We start from the raw sequence: 17,400 nt of genomic DNA on the forward strand, positions 1-17,400 counted from the left end.
GATGGTTTCATCCAGGACTCGTTGCTGTTTCTGTTGAGCTGTTAGCATGTCAGGACAGACAGCCTTCAGTCAGAGGACTCTTCAGATTTTCCCCGAGGCTGACTGCTACTGCAGAAGGCAACAGTATCGCCGCCCACAACTCTGAGTTACGACAACATTTAATTTTCTTGGAGTTAAAACATCAATAGGAAGTAGTGAAACCATGAAATGTAGCAGGACAACAATAGTGACCAAGCTAAGAAATATAATAATAACAACAAACACTTGTAGGCCTATAGCTTTTTTATTTAATTTCCCTTTGGGAACAATAAAGTATTTATTTAATTTTTAATTTGTTATGATAATGATAATGATTGTAGTAACAATCCAATAGGTATAACAGCAAATATGAAATATACTACAGGCTATTATAAAAATATACTATAGAAATAATATAGTTATTCCGTATGTAAACATGCTGAGTTTTAACAGTAAAATAAGAAACATGTAAAGTTAATAAAAACTGTGAAACATTAAGGCTTTCAGGAACCAGATTCCGTCTGTCGCTGTGAATCGAAACAGGAATATGAAAAACATTTTATTCCTCATCTAAAATACATCGAACAACGGGAAAAAATCTGGACTTCTGGGTAGATTATGAAATGGAGAAAACTACAGCTCCCATGATGCAATAGCACGAAACCCCGCGAATCAAAATTCATTATTTTTTTCAAACCAATCAGATGACGGGAGGCAATTGACGTCATGCGTTCCTGCTTCTATTTTTAGGGTCTTTTTTCTGAGCTAGTCCACGGCTGGAGGCGCCATCTTGAAAGACGAATTTTGTCGATAAAAACGACTAAAAGGTTAAAAGCAGCAGGATGTTGTATCTGGAGGACTACCTGGAGAGTGAGTACGGGGCTGTGGCTGAGCGGCTGCCGGGTTTTGGGGCTCAATAAGCGGTAGATGGGTCGCATTTGGCGGTCGGACCGTTAACGTCCTGTTTTTCTCCTCCCGCAGTGATCGAGCAGCTTCCCATGGACCTCCGCGACAGGTTTACGGAAATGAGGGAGATGGACCTGCAGGTTCAGAGTACGGTCCACAAACACACACACCGTCTCACACACACACGGAGCCACGGTGTAACCCTCAGAGAGAACTTGAGTCAAAACAAGGGAGGTTTTAGTTAGCGCTGATACTAAGATTCAGCTTTTAAAACTAGCATTTTCTACAGGCTCTGTAGACCCAGCAGCGCCCCCGACCGACACACACCAGGAACTGCTGCAGTTGGTTTATACTCTAAATAAACATTTTTATTTATTCCTTGAAAACTCGGTTAGAATAAAATGACAAAGATGGTGTCTTTAAAAGCTGTCAACCTTTTCAGTGATCTATTACATAAATTTCTGATTAAACATAAACTCCAGTCTGTTTTCCTGGGATTTTATGTGATAAAACAACACAACATGGTGCAGAACTCTGACAGATATCTCGCTTTTCAACATTTCTACAGAGAAAATCTGAAAAGTGTGGTGTGTGTTTGTATCCACCACAGCATGATGCTGCCACCACCTTGTTTGACCAAGGGGGAAGTTGTGTTCAGGGTGATGTGGGGTGTTGGTTTTCCTCCTCTCAGTGTTTGGATGTAGGTTAAAAAGTAGCAGAGCCTTCTTCTGCTAGCTTTGTCTCCTCCATGGCTTCCGTCTTCTGGATTTCTTTCATTGATTATTTTGTTCTTAGTAAATTGATTAACGGGTTCTACTGGATTTTCTTGCTAAATGGAGTCACTCTGTGTTGCTCTGTTACTTAAAATCACATTAAAAACCAGAAGAATTAAAGAGGAAATTAGGAAACAGTGAGGCAAATTTATTCTAGTTTGACCAGTTTTTAAAAGTATTGCCGTAAATCTTGTAATTAATAATCTAGCTTTAAAGCAAACTGAAAGTACAGGTACTCTCTCTTTAAATGACGCGTTTCTCACACTCAAGTTTTCTAAAACGAGAAGCTGCAGCTGGAAGAAACCCAGACAGGACCTCAGCTCCCCGCTGTCACAACCTGAGTGGATGTTCTGCTGCCGCCAGAGCAGAACCCGTAGAACCCGAATGCGGTTGCTTCAGATCAACATGCTGCAGGTTCCGAGATGTTCTGCTGTTGGGATGGATGCTGTTCTCCCCAATGGATTAACCGGTTCTGCCTGGTTCTCTTCAGAGCTTCTCTTCCTGTTTCAGACGCCACAGACCAGCTGGAGCAGAAGGTCACAGAGTTCTTCCTCAACGCCAAGAAGAACAAGCCGGAGTGGAGAGAGGAGCAGATGGAGATCATCAAGAAGGTGGGAGCAGCTGGACCCAGAACCTTCCAGATGTTCTGTTCTGGTGAACGTCTGCTGTTCTTCTGTTTCAGGATTACTACAAAGCTCTGGAGGATGCTGATGAGAAGGTGCAGCTGGCCAATCAGATTTATGATCTGGTGAGATGTTCCGCTGATCTCCACTAATGGTGATTGGGCCTGGTTCTGAAATCCTAGCCCGGTTCTGTCAGTCCAGCTCAGCTTCTCGGCTTCCTGTCCTGTCTCTGTCCTCAGGTGGACCGGCACCTGCGGAAACTGGACCAGGAACTGGCCAAGTTTAAGATGGAGCTGGAGGCCGACAACGCTGGCATCACCGAGATCCTGGAGAGACGTGAGTCCCCCGGTCCGACCCCTTCTGGCGGTCTCGGTTCTGGTGGTCCGGGTCGGCTGACTTGTTCTGCTTTTGTCCTCAGGGTCTCTGGAGATGGACAGCCCGTCTCAGCCCGTCAACAACCACCACGTCCACTCCCACAGCAGCTCAGAGAGTGAGTCCAGCCACCCGCCTGCAGGCCGACTCTGGTTCCGGTTCTGACCGGTTCTGTTCTGTTCCAGAGAGGAAGTACAGCGCCCCGACCCACCACACCACCGAACACGTTCCAGAGAAGAAGTTCAAGTCCGAAGCTCTGCTGTCCACACTCACGTCGGACGCCTCCAAGGAGAACACTCCAGGTAGGTTCTGCTCACCTGGACTGGACCCGGACCCAACCGGACCTTGGAACCTGCCCCTGTCCTGACTGTCCCTGTCACCTGCAGGTTGCCGTGCCAACAGCACGTCCTCGTCCACCAACAGCGTCTACAGCGTGAACCCATCCCAGCCGCTGGCGTCCTACAGCCTGACCTCGCTGCCTGCCGGGCCCGGCGCCGGAGCCGGCGCCATCACCATGGCGGCGGCCCAGGCCGTCCAAGCCACGGCTCAGGTGACCAGCTGTCGGCATCTGGAGAAAAGATTAGAAACGATCAGCACTGATGATGATGCATGTTGTTTTTACCTGATCCCCAATCAGACACTCAACAACACGCCTCGCATTATTGATGCCAACAGCTTGCCATAAGGCTTCCATATTTAATGGAGGTGCAGGTTGGACTGTCACAGAGCGATCAGGTCAACGATGCTACAGGCTAGCACAACCTGCACCGAGACTTTAACTATACACCTAGCTTAACCCGTCTGAGCAATCGCCGTTTGCTGTTAAACATAAACAGACGACACTTAGCCTGGTGGGGGTTAGAGGAGTCTGGCAGCCCATCAGGCTGATGATCCACAGAGGAAACCTGTTAGCAGTTAGCATTGGGAAGTCAGTGAGTTCATTGACAGTTTGAACAATTATATGGAAAAACATTTTTATAAAAGTTACAAACTGGAGCCTTAAAAAGCATCAGGCCTTCAAGTTTAAACTGAAAGTCTTTTCTGACATTAAACTCAGTAAAGTCGAGTGTTGAATTGGTTCTGACTGGTTCTGGTTCCCAGATGAAAGAGGGCCGACGGACCTCCAGCCTGAAGGCGAGCTACGAGGCGATCAAGAACAACGACTTCCAGCTGGGTCGGGAGTTCTCTTTGACCCGGGAGAATTCGGGCTACTCTTCATCGGCGCTGGCCTCCACCTTGACCCAGAACCTGACCCCCAGCGCCGCCTCCGACTCCCGCGGACGCAAGTCCAAGTAAGGCCCCCGCCACACCAGGACGAGTCTGACCAGGTCTGACCGGGTCTAATCGGGTCGCCTGTTCTGGTTCCAGGAGCTCCATCAAGTCTTCCAACCACCAATCGTCTTCGTCGTCCTCCTCTTCCTCGCTGTCTTCCTGCTCGTCTTCGTCGGCGCTGGCCCAGGAGCTTTCCCAGCAGGCCGCGGTTCTGCCGGAAGCCGACGCCAACAGCCAGGTGGACTGGACCTACGACCCCAATGAGCCGCGCTACTGCATCTGCAACCAGGTAGGTTGGCGGCCCGCACGTTCTGGTTCTGCTCTGGTTCTGCTCTGGTCTAACTGGATCCGTCTGCTGCAGGTTTCCTATGGAGAGATGGTCGGTTGTGACAACACAGATGTGAGTATCCAGATGTTCAGCTTTTTGACCCAGTTGCCTGGCTGGTTCTGACCCAGTCCTCACCCGGTTCTGTTTCCAGTGCCCCATTGAGTGGTTCCACTATGGCTGCGTGGGCCTGACCGAGGCACCCAAAGGGAAGTGGTTCTGCCCCCAGTGCACGGCTGCCATGAAGAGGAGGGGCAGCCGCCACAAATAGACCAATCACAGGTCAGGAGCTGTGACATCATCAGTGGCCAGGGTTCTGCCTCTGCTCTGGTTCTGATCCGATTTCTCTTTCTCTGCAGTTTGGACTGTTTCCCATCAGACTTTGCTCCCTCACTGCAACTAAAAGAACTACAAACTCTACTGGACTACAACTATGGAGGCCTCTGTGGTTCAAATGGACAGTTTCTGAATGTAGTGTGTGTGTGTGTGTGTGTGGTAAATAAACTGAGGATGTTTTCTATCTGCTGCTTCTTCTGGTGTTTGATGCTGTGACGGTGGAACTTGTTAGCGGGGAAACAGCGCCCCCGTGCGGACGATGCCTTAATGTGAAAAGTTTGAACGACATCAGGAGGAAACTGAGTTTAAATAAAACCTTTTGAAATTAAAAGCCAGACATAAAACATTTGACATATTTCTAGAATAACGGAACCAACCGGACTTTGTCCGGTTCTGGTTCTGGTCTTTAGGTCATAAGAACCAGAACCAAAAATCCGCTTGTCTCTTTAAACAGCCGCTTGTGTTCCAGAAATAACTCCTTCGGGAGGAAGAGGAGGTGCGGACCTCCTGAATCTGCTGCTGTTGTTAGAAAGTTCAGAGGAAGAGTGAAACCCGAGCTGCTCCTCCTCCTCCTGCTGGACTAACTGGAACCAGATGGTGAAGCTCCAGCTTGTTTTCCCAGAACTGCGGCGGCTCCAGCCCGGACCCAGCGAGCGGAGACCCGGACCTCCTGGATGAAGCTGCTGCTCTTCCTCGCCAGGTGGAGGTGAGGAAGTGAAGCCGCTCCTCATGCTTCGCCTCCTCTTCCTCAGGATGCTGCTGCGGCGGCGCGCGTGCGCGGCCCCGCTGGTTCTGCTGCTCGCGCTGCTTTACCTCTGTTACCAGACCCTGAAGGTGAACCGGAACCGGAGCGAGTCGGAGGAGATGGAGACTAGGAGACTGATCTCGGCTCTGGACGCCCTGCAGGAGGAGACGCAGGTGAGACTCACCTGAACTGCGCCTGCGCAGATGAGCTCCCACCCACAGGTCGGCTCTGGAGAAACATCAGAATACCGAGTAAATAAAATATTAACGCAACAAAAGATACCGGCAGTAGTCCAAATCAGAATTGATTTCTTAAAACCTATAAAGTTATAATCGGAGAAAAAAGGACAGATTCTTCCTGTTCAAATCATTTAATCAGTTATTGATCACATGATCAGAAAGCTCCGGGAGGAGACCGCATTCCTTCCGGCCTGGAATATTTTTAGGACCCGAATCCTCCAACAGGATGAGCGGCAGCGGGGCGGGCCAACCCGGACCGCAGGTTCTGCTGGGTGCACTTGGTATTTGACCCTGGATAAAAATATTCCTGTGGGAGGAGTTCCTGGTTCTGGAGCGCTGTCAGAACTTCGGCCCGGGTTCGTCTGCTCCTGAAGCCGCTACGGAGCGGGAGGTCCGGCTCCAGCGGCTTCCTGTCCGGACCGGACCAGAACCGGACCGAACAGCAACAGTGGGATTATTTATCCTGAAATCTCATATTTCACTTTGGATGCCACAGTTTCAACCTAAAAGTTTAGCTTCGTTATAAACGTTTAAATAATGTTTGGCTAGTGGGCTAAATAAACTGGAGGGTCCAGTCCTCTGAGCTGAACCAGAACCAGAACCGACTGGAGCCAGTTCATCTGAGAACAAACTCAGTTTGTTAGAACCACCCAGACTAACCCTAGTTCTGGTTCTGGAGTCGATGATAAACAGCTGATGCTGATTATTTATAGCAGATTTCAGGCTGTTGAAGAACTGGATCAGAACCGGACCAGTTTCAGGTTCTGGACCTTCAACCGATCTGTATATTTCCTCAGGCCCGGTCATCTCAGCGCCGGCGCCAGGCCGTGGTTCTGATGGGTCGCCACGGCCCGTCGGACCCTGAGGTCGTGCTGCACCAGCAGGTTCTGCAGCAGATGGGATATCAGGTCCATTTGACCCGATTCGCTGAGACCAGCAGCTTCCTGAGGACGCAGAACGGTGAACACACACACACACACACACACACACAGGGTGGAGACTTCCTGTCATGTGACTTCCTGTCCAGCAGCTGGAAACAATCAGGCAGAGGACTTTCTGCTGCTGAGGTTCTGCAGAGAGTCCAGATCTGGGCCTGGAGTCCAGTTCAGTTTATTTCTGTGGCTCCAATTCACAATGAATCATCCCAGTTTCATCATCCATTCATCCCAGTACTGCCCAGTTGGATTAGTTGTTCTAATTGGATTCAAATTTCTGTCTGACCTGCAGCATCACTCCTCCTGACCAGCAGGGGGCGCTGCCATTGACTTTGCAGCAATCCCTCAAACTCAGCATGTATGTAGCGACAGTGGAGAGGAAAAACTCCAACAGAACCGGAACCGGAATGGACTGCAAGTTGGAGAAGATGGATGTTTATCGTTCCTGTAGGATTAAATGACATCCAGGTTAAAAGCTTCATCACTGGAGGATCATTTGATCCAGATCAATAATCGACTGATCAAGTTCTGTTCAGAGGTTCTGATCCAAAAGCAAAAACTTCTGTCATCCAGGATTTAACGTCCTGTAATCTACTAGAACAATCTGGATTACAGAGGAATTTCACCAACACAGAACCCTGTGGGAACCCTCTACCTGTCCTGACTCCTCCCCTCTACCTGTCCCAGGTGTGGGTGGGTGGAGCCTCCTGCTGTGTCTCAGTTCTTCAGAACCGAGCTGCTTGAGGAGGATCAGATTCTCACACCTGCAGCATCAGATGGTGAGACTCACCTGTCCAGGCTGAGTCCTGCCGGATGACATCACAGCTGACCTGTGTGTGTGTGTGTGTGTGTGTGTGTGTGTGTGTGTGTACAGGTGAACCTGCTACCTGAGCTGATGGAGGCGTTTTCAGATGCAGGTGAAGGTCGCTGTCGCTTCTACCTGCAGCTGACAGGTGGGTCAGTTCCAGGTCAAGCAGAGGTCAACTTCAGCACAGTATTTGACCTTTGACCTTTCTGTAGAAGCTGATCATCCCATGAGGCCTGTGTCCTGTGGGTCATCCAATCAGAAGCCTCTCTTTCCTCAGAACAGGTGAGCATGGGGCCGTCAGGTGATCTGGGTCTGATTGGACCTGGAAGCTCCATGTTTTCCGATTGGACGGTGAAACTTTCCGTTTCCTGTTTCTGGGACAGACCAGGCCACGCCCCCTCTCCTGCTCTGGTTGCCATGGTGAATGTCTTTGTCCTGGTGACCTCTGTGACCCCTCTGACATCCTTCCTGCATGACGTCATCGTGGTGAAGACCAGCGAGAACGACCCAGGCCAGCAGACCCAGGTGAGGAACCAGAATCTCTGGGAGGATCCGGGTCGGTAGAACCTCCTGACCTTTTGACCTCCTGCCCTCCAGATCAGAACCTTCCTGCTGCAGCGGTTCGGCCCGGCCTCGGCCCGGCTGGCCCGGGTCCAGGTCCATAGGGTGGTGGTGGCGGTGCTGCGGGCGGCGTCGACCAATCAGGAGCCGGCAGCGGGCAGCAGGTGAGGCCTGGTTCTCCCCAGGTTCGTCTCTGCGGATCCGTCCGGTTCTGACTGCTGGTTCCGGTTCTGGTTCTGTCCAGCTGCCTGCTGTGCTTCCAGCTGCTCACCTTCACTCTGATGTTCAGCGGTGCCGCCTCTCCAGCTGTGGTCCAGGTGAGCTCTGGCGCCCCCTGCTGGCCACACCGGTTCTGACCCGCGGGTCTCAAAGTTCTTCCAGGTGGTACCTGCTCAGGACCGGTTCTGTTACACTGCATGTCCAGCAGGGGTCAGTGTGTCTCTGTCTGTCCAGGTGGACCCGGGACTCAGCGTCCCATCTCAGGGTGAGGACGCCTTCAGAGGACAGATCACCAGAGACCGGGTCCTGGAGGACAGCCTGCGCCTGCTGCTGCCGCCGCCAGCACACCTGCAGACCAACCTGTCCTTAGGAACCCTCAGGCAGCAGGTGAGTTTGTGTTGCCGTAGCAACAGGAAGCAGGAAGGTGTTCAAAGTGAGGCCCGGGGGCCGTTTGCGGTCCCTGATAACAATCCAGGAATAAAATAAATGAAATAAAAAAACAACTTTTAAAGTAAAATCTGTTTACAGAAATGTAAACATAGTGATCCTCTGGGCTTTCTGTTGCCATGGTAACTCACTGACCTTACTCTGAAGTTCAGCTTAAAGAATCAGATCAGCTTTAAAGTGCTGCAGCAAAACAGACTAAATAAAAGAAACTAAATAAAACAAACTAAGTAAAAACAAACTAAGTAGAACTAAGTGAATCAAACTAAATAAAACAGACTAATGGATAGTTTGGTCTGTTTATTGCTGAGGGTTTTAACTGGAGCCTCTGTTTTCAGTACGGTGGCTGCAGAGGGACACACAGCAGCTGTTTGAACCACGACCACTTCCTGTTCCTGCTGCGCTTCCACCTGCAGCTGCAGACGCCGTCACCCTTCCACCTGGTACACCTGGTTCTGGTGGTTCTGATGGTTGTGGTTGTGTCATGGAGCTGATCTGAATCGGTGTCTCTCTGCAGCTTCATCCCTCCTCTTCCTCCTTGTCTTCCTCATCTTCGTCGGGCCCCCCCAGCCTGCTCCTCCTCCTCCTCCTCAGGATCAGTCAGCACCACCACCTGCAGAGCAGCAGGTGAGCAGCCGAAGCTTCCAGCCAATCAGCTGCTTTCTCTTCAGTCACATGACTCACCTGTTCTCCTCAGAGAGGCCAACCCACCGACCAATCAGCAGCCGGTGTCCGGGTCACCTGGAGGTGAGAAACATCTGGAGCGCAGTGACCGGACCGGACCAGAACCGGCCCAACTACCGGTATCTGGTTGTGTTTTCAATCAGAAATCTGGATCCTCCAAACTGCCCCCTGATTGGCCAGCGTTCTGCCCCCAGGGTCGTGTTTGGACCCCCGCCTGAGGCAGATCTACTCGGAGCCGCCCCTCAGCCTGACTCCGCCCTTTAACCCCTCCATGAAGGAGTACCGGGCCGAGGTTCCCTTTGACACGTTGATGGTTCGGATCCGACCGGAACCGATCAGCGCCGCCTGCGTCGTCCGACTGGACGACCACCGAGGACCCAGGTTAGCCCCGCCCCCCGCCCCCTGACCTCTGACCTCACAGTTCTGACCCGTTCTCCTCCTCAGGACGGCCAACTTCCCGGTCGGCATGGGAACCAGCCAGATCAGCGTCCTGGTGACAGATGGGGCGGAGCCTCGTCCGGTCGTCATGACGATCTACACCGTCCACATTTACCGCGAGAGTCGGCCCAGCCTGCCGGCGTTCGGAGACCATGTGACCTGCAGCTTCCTGCAGGTGGGCCAGGGGTCGGGGGTCACAGAACCGCTGACTCGGGTCAGACGAGTTAAACGTTTAATGTTCCAAAATCAGAAACCGGGTCGCTCCCATCAGGTTCTGATTCTGATCATCCATGAGGCCGATCTCTGGCCAATTTTTCGCTTTTCATATAAATGATACTAAATTATCTGGCAATAAATTCACTAATTTAGACGTAACAGACATATTTAACCACATAACTAAAATCAGCTGCAGCTCAGCTGCTGCTCGCTGTGACAGTTCAGTCTGGAGGTTCAGCGACTCCGTCTGAAATATCACCTCCAGTAGAGGCGGTCCAACAGCCGGAGCAGAACCGGCGTCTCGCTCCGCAGCTCCAGACTTCAGTTATTGTTCATCTTTCTGACCGTGTTGGAAGCTGCGCTGCTCTACCTGCTGTCTGGATCCGGACGTCTTTGGTTCCTGCGTTGAGCCTCCATGCAGCCAAATCAATCAAGTGTTTGGTTTTTAAATATCATATTAGATTCGTTGTGTTTCGCCCCCGAGGTCATTTCCTGTTGCAACACGCAAACGTCCCGGTTCACTCAGAACGTTAAATTTCCTCACTGCAGGACTTGATGCTGCGCAGCGAGAAGGCAGGAGGAGAGCAGCTGCAGGCTGAGAAGGAGAGGCAGGTGATCGGATTTGGCGATCATACACTTTTCACGGAAATCGGCCGATTATGATCGGTGCCGATCGATCATAGCACCTTTATCAGAACCGATAAAAAGTTCACTGCAAAAAAACTCAAATCTGACCACATTTTTTTGTTTAGATCAAATCCAGGAGAAAATAAAAATAACTTCTTAATGCTGATTTTATTCCCGTCATAAAAAAACTTTCCATGGAAACACGGATCATCCAGAACCAGAAGCTCAGAATAATCCAGAAAACTGAAGGAGAAACGTCTCCAGAACCTTCATCCTCCTCCTCTTCCTCCTGTACTGGGTCCCGACCCCACGGTGACCTCTGACCCCCTCGGTCCACCTCCTGCTTCCTGTCCGGAGCTGCGGCCGCTCGGTTCGGCCAGCGGAGGGCGCCACAGCTCCGTCCTGGAAACAGACTCAAAATAAAGAGTTTGAAACGAGTCGGACCAGAACCAGAACTAGAACCGGGTCGGTCCAGAGCAGCTTTGGTCCTGATTGCGTTCAGAAATGAGAATGACTGAAACTGGACCAGAACCAGCCACAGTGGGTCCGATCAGAACCGCTGCCCGTTTTAAGAAATCCAGTTTAAAGTTCTGGAGAACAGAACTTGCACCAGAACCGAACAGAGTTCTAGAACCGGGTTCTCCTGGGAACGTTGGGTTCTGATCCAAACAGACAGGGTCATCTTCCAGAACCTCTTCTCCAGCGGGTCATTGAGGATCCTTCAGGCCCAGTTCTGGAGGTTCTGTCAGGTCAGTTCTGTAGAATCTCTTTCACAAAGACACCGACCCGGTGGAGATCTGTCAGCTTCTGGGTCAGAACCAAGGTCCAAAATCTCCTTGATGCATCATCACAGCTGATGACTTGAGTTCTGTTCTATAGGGCGGCCCGGGTTCTGGTTCTGGTTCTGTTATGTGTTTTCACATTTTCTTCTTTTCCAATCTCCGCGGTTCCGTCTGCCAGAACCGTTTTTGCTGACCAGAACCATCTGAGGCCTTCGGACCCGGCAGGAATTTCTTTCCAGATTCGCAACAGAGACGAAACAGAACCAGCACCAAACGCTGCGGCCCGGTCCAAACACGACTCTGAGCCTCTGTCCGAAGGCACAGAACATATCCGAGCGGCGCGGCCGGACCCAGCTGGACCCGGTTCCTTTCGCTCTGCTGAGCTGTGATGTCCCCCCCCCCTCGCTGATTCCCAGAATAACAGAGCGATGATCCGATGAGAGCCGATCCGGATTACACGGGCCTGCGAGCGGATCCGGGTCCGGAGCTTTGATCACGGGGCCGGACGGTGAGTGTTTCTGTCCGGCCTGGACGGATCGAGTCCGACAGAACAGAAACGCTTCCAGCACAAAGTCAAACATTTGGCCCATTTGAAAACTTTGTCGTTCAGCTTCCTGGATCAGGAAGACCAGAACCGCAGCGCTGCACAAACCGGACCTTTCATTTCCCAGACCCACAGATTCTACATGGTTCTAGAGTTTCCTCTTCCCAACACAGAACTTCCTGTTCCTCGGTTCCCCAGCAACATCCCGTTCCCAACAAAGTTCCCAAAACACCTAAAACCTAAAGAGCTTCAGTTCCCAAAGGAAACTTTCAGTTCCAACCAGAAGCACAAATTATTTTAAACAATATTAAAAATCCAGAAGAAAAAGTTTAATTCCTTCTTTAATTAGAATCGAATAAAATAACATTTTACATTTGAGTGGAGGAACCAGGTTTCTCCACTTTTTGGGCCGGGAGTCCTTGGAGGAGCTGGAGGGAAGTCTAGGCCGTCCTGGTGAGGCTCTGGAGTTGAAGTTGAAGGAAACTAAGTTTTCCAGGCGGTTTTCCAGGCCGGTTGCTATAAGATGTTCTGAGAAACAGAAAAGCTTCCAGTTTCTGAAACTGCAAAAGATGGACAGACGTTTCCTAAAAAAGGTGGATGAATGGTGATCAGTCCTTCCTGTTCCCAGTCCTTCCAGAAACACAGAAGTCTGGATCTGGTTTTATTCCTGTCAGCAACAAACCTGGAATAGTTGCAGGTTTTCCCTGATATATTTCCATAATCCAGCAGCTGGAGTTCCAGGTTAAATCTGGAAATGTTTTTCCTAATGAGGATCGTCGTTTTGCTGAAGTGACCAGGGCCCTCATGCACTAAAGGTTTGCAGTCTTCCCACTAAAACTTGGCGCAGGACAAATTTAGAAAAGTGCGGCGCACAAAAAGTTCCAGATGTATGAAGCCGAGCTCCGATCGGACCTGCTCACCTTTCCTCTAGTCATCCTGATTTACAGGAAGCAGAGCAGCTGCTGCTCCGCCTGTCGCCTCCAGAAATACATATTCATGGAAATTAGTATAAAGAGCGTTCAGCCGGGATTTCAACGTTTCTTCTGAATCCAGGAATCAGGAGCAGAAGTTACATTTACAGAGTCCAGATGATTTCTGGCTCCACTGGAGGACGACTGCAGCTGGACCGGTACCGGTACCGGTACCTGCTTTAAGTTCTGCTCAGAGCTCCAGGATGATCAGTCTGGATGAATCTAAACGATCAGAAACCAGCAGATCAATCTGATCTCTGATCAATGGCTCCATGTTCTCCATCAGAGCCAAAGCTCCTCAGGTAGCGGCTCACCTTGATGCAGCTACTGATATACCTGGGATTGTCTCCACACCTGATCACCTGATCAATAATCAAACTGTTTGATCAGCCCTGGTTTCTCTCTAGTGAGAATAAATAGATGCATTCAGACGATGAGTTTCATCTTTATGAGACACAAACTGAGCAACATGATTATTTACACTGAGGTTTTCACATCCTGTATTTCTCTTTTCTTTATTCTGTGTGTGTGTGTGTGTGTGTTAGGTTATTGTCTGAGGATAAATGTGGTTCAGTTTCATGGTTTAAACACTAAAATATTAAAATCATAAAATCATGGGGTTTGATGCTTCCTGGTCTAAATAACTGGATCAGATTTCAGTGGATTTACTGAGTTTTGACTCTTTGTAGTTTATTATTGTCCACAGATAAAGTTTGTGTGGCTGCTGCTCATTTTCACTGCAGGTCAAAGGTTAGTGTATATTAACCCCCATTTTCACGCCACATTCTTTTTTATACATGCCGACTTGTGTGTAAAATATGGCGCCGATACATTTTTCCTGCGTACGTCGCTTTAGACGTGAGGCGTCTGCAGAGCGGCGCAGACAGGAAGTGGACATGAGGAAGGAGTCCAGCCTCAGAGCGGATGAATCGCTCCAGCTCTCCTCCAGGATTCAGGAAATATTCCTCCATGTCTGGAATCTGACCTGGAATTCCAGTCCTCATCAGAACATTTTCCTTCTGATTGTCATTCCTGTTTTCCTCCGTTTCAGTGAGTCAGATTTGGGTCAAATCCAAGAACATTCCTGAACTCCCGAGTGTTTGTTGGGAAAATGTTTGAATTTTAAGCAACTTTATTCAAATATTTTGAGTTTTTTCTTCTTTTTTTATGTAGAAATTCCTTCTGTGAGGAATAAATTCCTGTTTCATTTAAAGATGCATGTTTCAGTCTTTTGGTTTGTTTTGTTTCAAAATCTCTGGAACATTTTGGGTTCAGACTGAACCGTATTGATTCTGGTTGTGTGGCTCGTGATGCTGCAGCCGTTTCTTTAATGAGCCGGGAAGCTTCAGCCGGTGGAACCAGAACCTCTGACTGGGATGACAGGCCCGGCCCAGTTCGAGCGTTTACTCTGAGCTCAGGTACGAACAAGAAAATCCCTGTTAAGTTTTCTTGTCACACTTTGTTGCGAGCTGCAGCGCTGGCGTGTTGAATGTGGCGCCGCCACGAAGAACTGCGGCGGCGGAGGAAGAAGAAGAAGAGCCGCGTCTGTGAAGCCGGCAGCAGACGGGGAGGTTTATCTGACCTCTGACCTCTGGGCTGGATGAAAGCTTTGATGCTGAGACGCTGCAGAAGCCAACCCAATGCATGCTGGGTAATGTATGCAGCGTGAAGGGCTCCCCTAACTGCTCTCCCTGTTGCAGGACTGCGGCATGCGGGTCCAACCGGGTCGGTCCTGCGGTCTCCAGCCTCACCTCCCGCCCCAGAGTCCCGTCCGGCCCTGCGGCTCCGGACACGTCCCAGGTAGCGTCTCCCATCAGAACCCGGGTCGCTCCTCAACATGGGAAAGACCAGAGAACACAATGCTACACGCTAGAGAACCAGGTCTCTCCTGGTCTCCATAGCAACCGTTAGACTAACTCTACAGTCAGGAAGAAGAGTTTCCTACCATCTGAAAGGTCTTACCCGTCCCGGTTCTTTACCCGGACCCGGTCGGACCCCCTCGGTACCGGCGGCTCACCTGGGTCCATCTCTCACCTGTCCGTCAGGTCGCTGGGTCGTCCCTTGCCTCAGCTGCTCCGACAACAGGACCTGTGATTGGAGGGAGGTCGTCTGGCAGCCAGACGGCTGCTACCACCCGCTGGTGCGGCGCCCCCTGCTGCAGGACTGCATGGCGGACAGGAAGGTGAGGTCACGTGACGGGGCACCGTGCACCGTCGGCGCCGCCAGCTGATTGGCCGGTCTCTGCTAGGTCATGTTCATCGGGGACTCCACCAACCGCGGGATGATGTTCTTCCTGATGGAGCGGGTCAACGGCAGCCTGCAGGCCTGGGGCAGAGCTCACCACACGCTGCTGTACCGCAACCTGAACCGGCGCCGCACGCAGGTCAGCTACTCCTACTACCCCCGCTTCTGGCTGGAGGGCAGCCACAGGCCCACCTTCAGGCAGGCCCTGCTGCAGCTCATCAACAGGTGACAGGAAGTAGGCCGCGGCGCAACGCAGGAAGCGCCGCGTTCCTCGGCTGAGCCTCTGTTTCTGCGAAGGTCTCGGCCGCTGGAGAACTCCGAGCAGACGGTGCTGGTGGTGGGTGGAGTCCAGTGGCTCAACAGCGACCACCTGAGGACGGTGCAGGACGTATTGGACAGGTAAACGCACACCGACACCACAGGTGTTCTCAGAATGCAGAGGCCCTGACAGCGGCCCCTGAGGAACTCCTCTGTCCCCATCAGGGAGTCTCTGAGCCAAGTCCTGGTGGTGGTGAAGTCTCTGGGGATGGGCTTCCACCTCCCTGTAGATGGCATCCGCTCTCTGAGCCTGGTAGGTTCCCTGCGGAGGGAAAGGTTCCGCCGCAGCGCACATCTCTGACGGCGTTTCCCTGCAGATGGAGATACGAGGTCTGTTCAGAGACAACGCCGAGCTGATCTCCACGGCCAGGCGACTGCGCTTCGAGGCCGTGGACACCTTCAGCGTCACCGTGGGTCGATACAAAGAGTTCCTGCAGGGCCGCTGCGCCTGCCACTTCCATGAGGTAAAGCAACGCCGCCATCCGGGGATTCGGGTTCAGAACCAGGTCGGACGGTTCCAGGAACCTGCAGAGACGCCTTCCTGTTCCTCGACTTCTACCACCCAAAACCCTTCCTGTTAGCAGCACCGCTGTTCAGGTTCCTCGTCTCCTAACGGTCCAGATCCTGGGAACCGCTTCGGCTCCTCCAGAAAAGATCCAGGTCCACAACAAAGTTTCTGCTTCCTGAAACAACAGATTCTTTTTTTCAGAGGAAGTTCCAACGATCCGGTTCTAAAACAAAGGAACTGGTTCAGAGAATCAGTTCCATCTTTCCTGATTTGGCTCAAAGATCCTGACAAAGTACTGCAGCTTCCTGCCGTTCAGAACATTCCAGTTTTCCAGCTGATCCCGTCTCCTCTCCTTCCAGGTGGAGAAGCTCCGATCCTCCGACCCAGCAGACGGCGAGGCGTCCACCAGGAAAAAGCCCGGAACCAGAACCGGCAGCCATTCCGTGCTGGATGTGGAACAGGAAGTCGGGTCGAAGGCTCCGACCTTTCGGGTTCACGGAGCGGTCAACCAGGTGTACTCCGAAATCCTGCTGAGCCGCCTGTGTCCCGGGAGCAGATGAGACTCGCCTGTCTCCTCCGGGTCAGCACCGCCGGGTTCTGCCGGGTCGGCGTTCGCTTCACTGATGTTCCGGGATGAACATGGAAGTCCAACTGACTGGGAAGGGAACCGTATCCGGAAAAACTTCTGGTTTGACGAGGAGGATGCAGAAAAATCCCCAAATAATCTGAGGAACTCAAAATATTCCCAGAAACTTAATTTGGTAAAAATTCCCCTGATGGGAAGTTTCACATTCCCTACAAGATCCCCACATCCAATAGAAACTTTTCCCAGATTTTCCATCCAGACTTTTCCAGGTTTTCCAGGCATTGAGCAGGCAGCTGCCGGATTTAACCTGGAGGAACATCGGACCGATCCGGGTCGCTGCAGAACCAAATCCAGTAAAGGAATTCTGGTGGAATCAGATTTTCCATCTGCTGGGAATGAATCTGGAACTCCGACCCGGAACCTGACCCAGAGTTCCAGAACCGCTGTCATTTCATCCAGGTTCCATCAAACCCGACCGGATGCTCATCAGAACTCTCAACCGGGTTCTCCTGGTTCCTGGTTCTGTCCAGCATGGACGTAGAACTCAGTGATTTGGACCGGCCCGGTTCTGAAGGTCTCCAGCTTCCAGAACCAGCAGCTGCTCCAGGTCCAAATAACTGAGCGACGAGCGGACATGTGACACGTCTGGTTCTGGTCGGATTGGACCTTTTGGTTCCGTTTTATTTTCCTACAGATGATTCTGCTGCTGTGCGGTTCTGTTCAGCCCACCTGCGGTTCCGGTTCTGTTCATGGATCTGAGCTTCCTCTGATGCTAATAAAGTTTTTATTCTCTTATTTTTTTTAGTTACTCAATTTATTTAATCAGAACCGAACCGGCCCAGTTTCTGCAGACTCGGTTCGGTCCGGAACTGGCCAGGCCCCGGTAGGCAGAACCAGGGGTACTTT

General features: G+C 51.2%; 3 protein-coding genes across 4 annotated transcripts in view; 2 read left to right on the top strand and 1 right to left on the bottom strand.

The window, feature by feature from the left end:
• Positions 1-595, bottom strand: part of tspan12 (tetraspanin 12) — a 9,601-nt gene extending 9,006 nt beyond the window's left edge. The window contains exon 1 of the mRNA XM_028043742.1: positions 1-595. This exon is cut by the window's left edge and continues 860 nt beyond it. The gene's annotated coding sequence lies outside the window, so the exon portion shown is untranslated.
• Positions 596-740: 145 nt separating this feature from the next.
• Positions 741-4,809, top strand: ing3 (inhibitor of growth family, member 3). Its single transcript, XM_028043739.1, has 13 exons — positions 741-888; positions 1,000-1,071; positions 2,208-2,308; positions 2,380-2,445; positions 2,560-2,656; positions 2,739-2,810; positions 2,878-2,994; positions 3,079-3,242; positions 3,794-3,984; positions 4,061-4,253; positions 4,326-4,364; positions 4,444-4,571; positions 4,649-4,809. The coding sequence occupies exons 1-12, from the start codon at positions 861-863 to the stop codon at positions 4,558-4,560; spliced, it is 1,257 nt and encodes a 418-aa protein (XP_027899540.1). The 5' UTR covers positions 741-860; the 3' UTR covers positions 4,561-4,571; positions 4,649-4,809.
• A 115-nt stretch (positions 4,810-4,924) lies between these two features.
• Positions 4,925-17,289, top strand: cped1 (cadherin-like and PC-esterase domain containing 1). 2 transcript variants are annotated; one of them, XM_028043735.1, is made up of 21 exons: positions 4,925-5,543; positions 6,407-6,569; positions 7,232-7,323; positions 7,419-7,497; positions 7,565-7,634; positions 7,736-7,877; positions 7,950-8,077; positions 8,158-8,230; positions 8,367-8,519; positions 8,915-9,019; positions 9,094-9,203; positions 9,274-9,323; positions 9,455-9,641; positions 9,705-9,873; positions 14,539-14,638; positions 14,884-15,020; positions 15,087-15,307; positions 15,380-15,481; positions 15,566-15,653; positions 15,718-15,864; positions 16,268-17,289. In XM_028043735.1, the coding sequence occupies exons 1-21, from the start codon at positions 5,355-5,357 to the stop codon at positions 16,466-16,468; spliced, it is 2,706 nt and encodes a 901-aa protein (XP_027899536.1). In that variant the 5' UTR covers positions 4,925-5,354; the 3' UTR covers positions 16,469-17,289. The 2 variants fall into 2 exon arrangements, with proteins under 2 accessions (XP_027899536.1, XP_027899538.1); XM_028043737.1 differs by having other exon boundaries at positions 7,568-7,634.
• Positions 17,290-17,400: the final 111 nt, after the last annotated feature.

Source organism: Xiphophorus couchianus, chromosome 17 (assembly GCF_001444195.1).
Source record: "Xiphophorus couchianus chromosome 17, X_couchianus-1.0, whole genome shotgun sequence".
Classification (NCBI taxonomy): domain Eukaryota; kingdom Metazoa; phylum Chordata; class Actinopteri; order Cyprinodontiformes; family Poeciliidae; genus Xiphophorus; species Xiphophorus couchianus.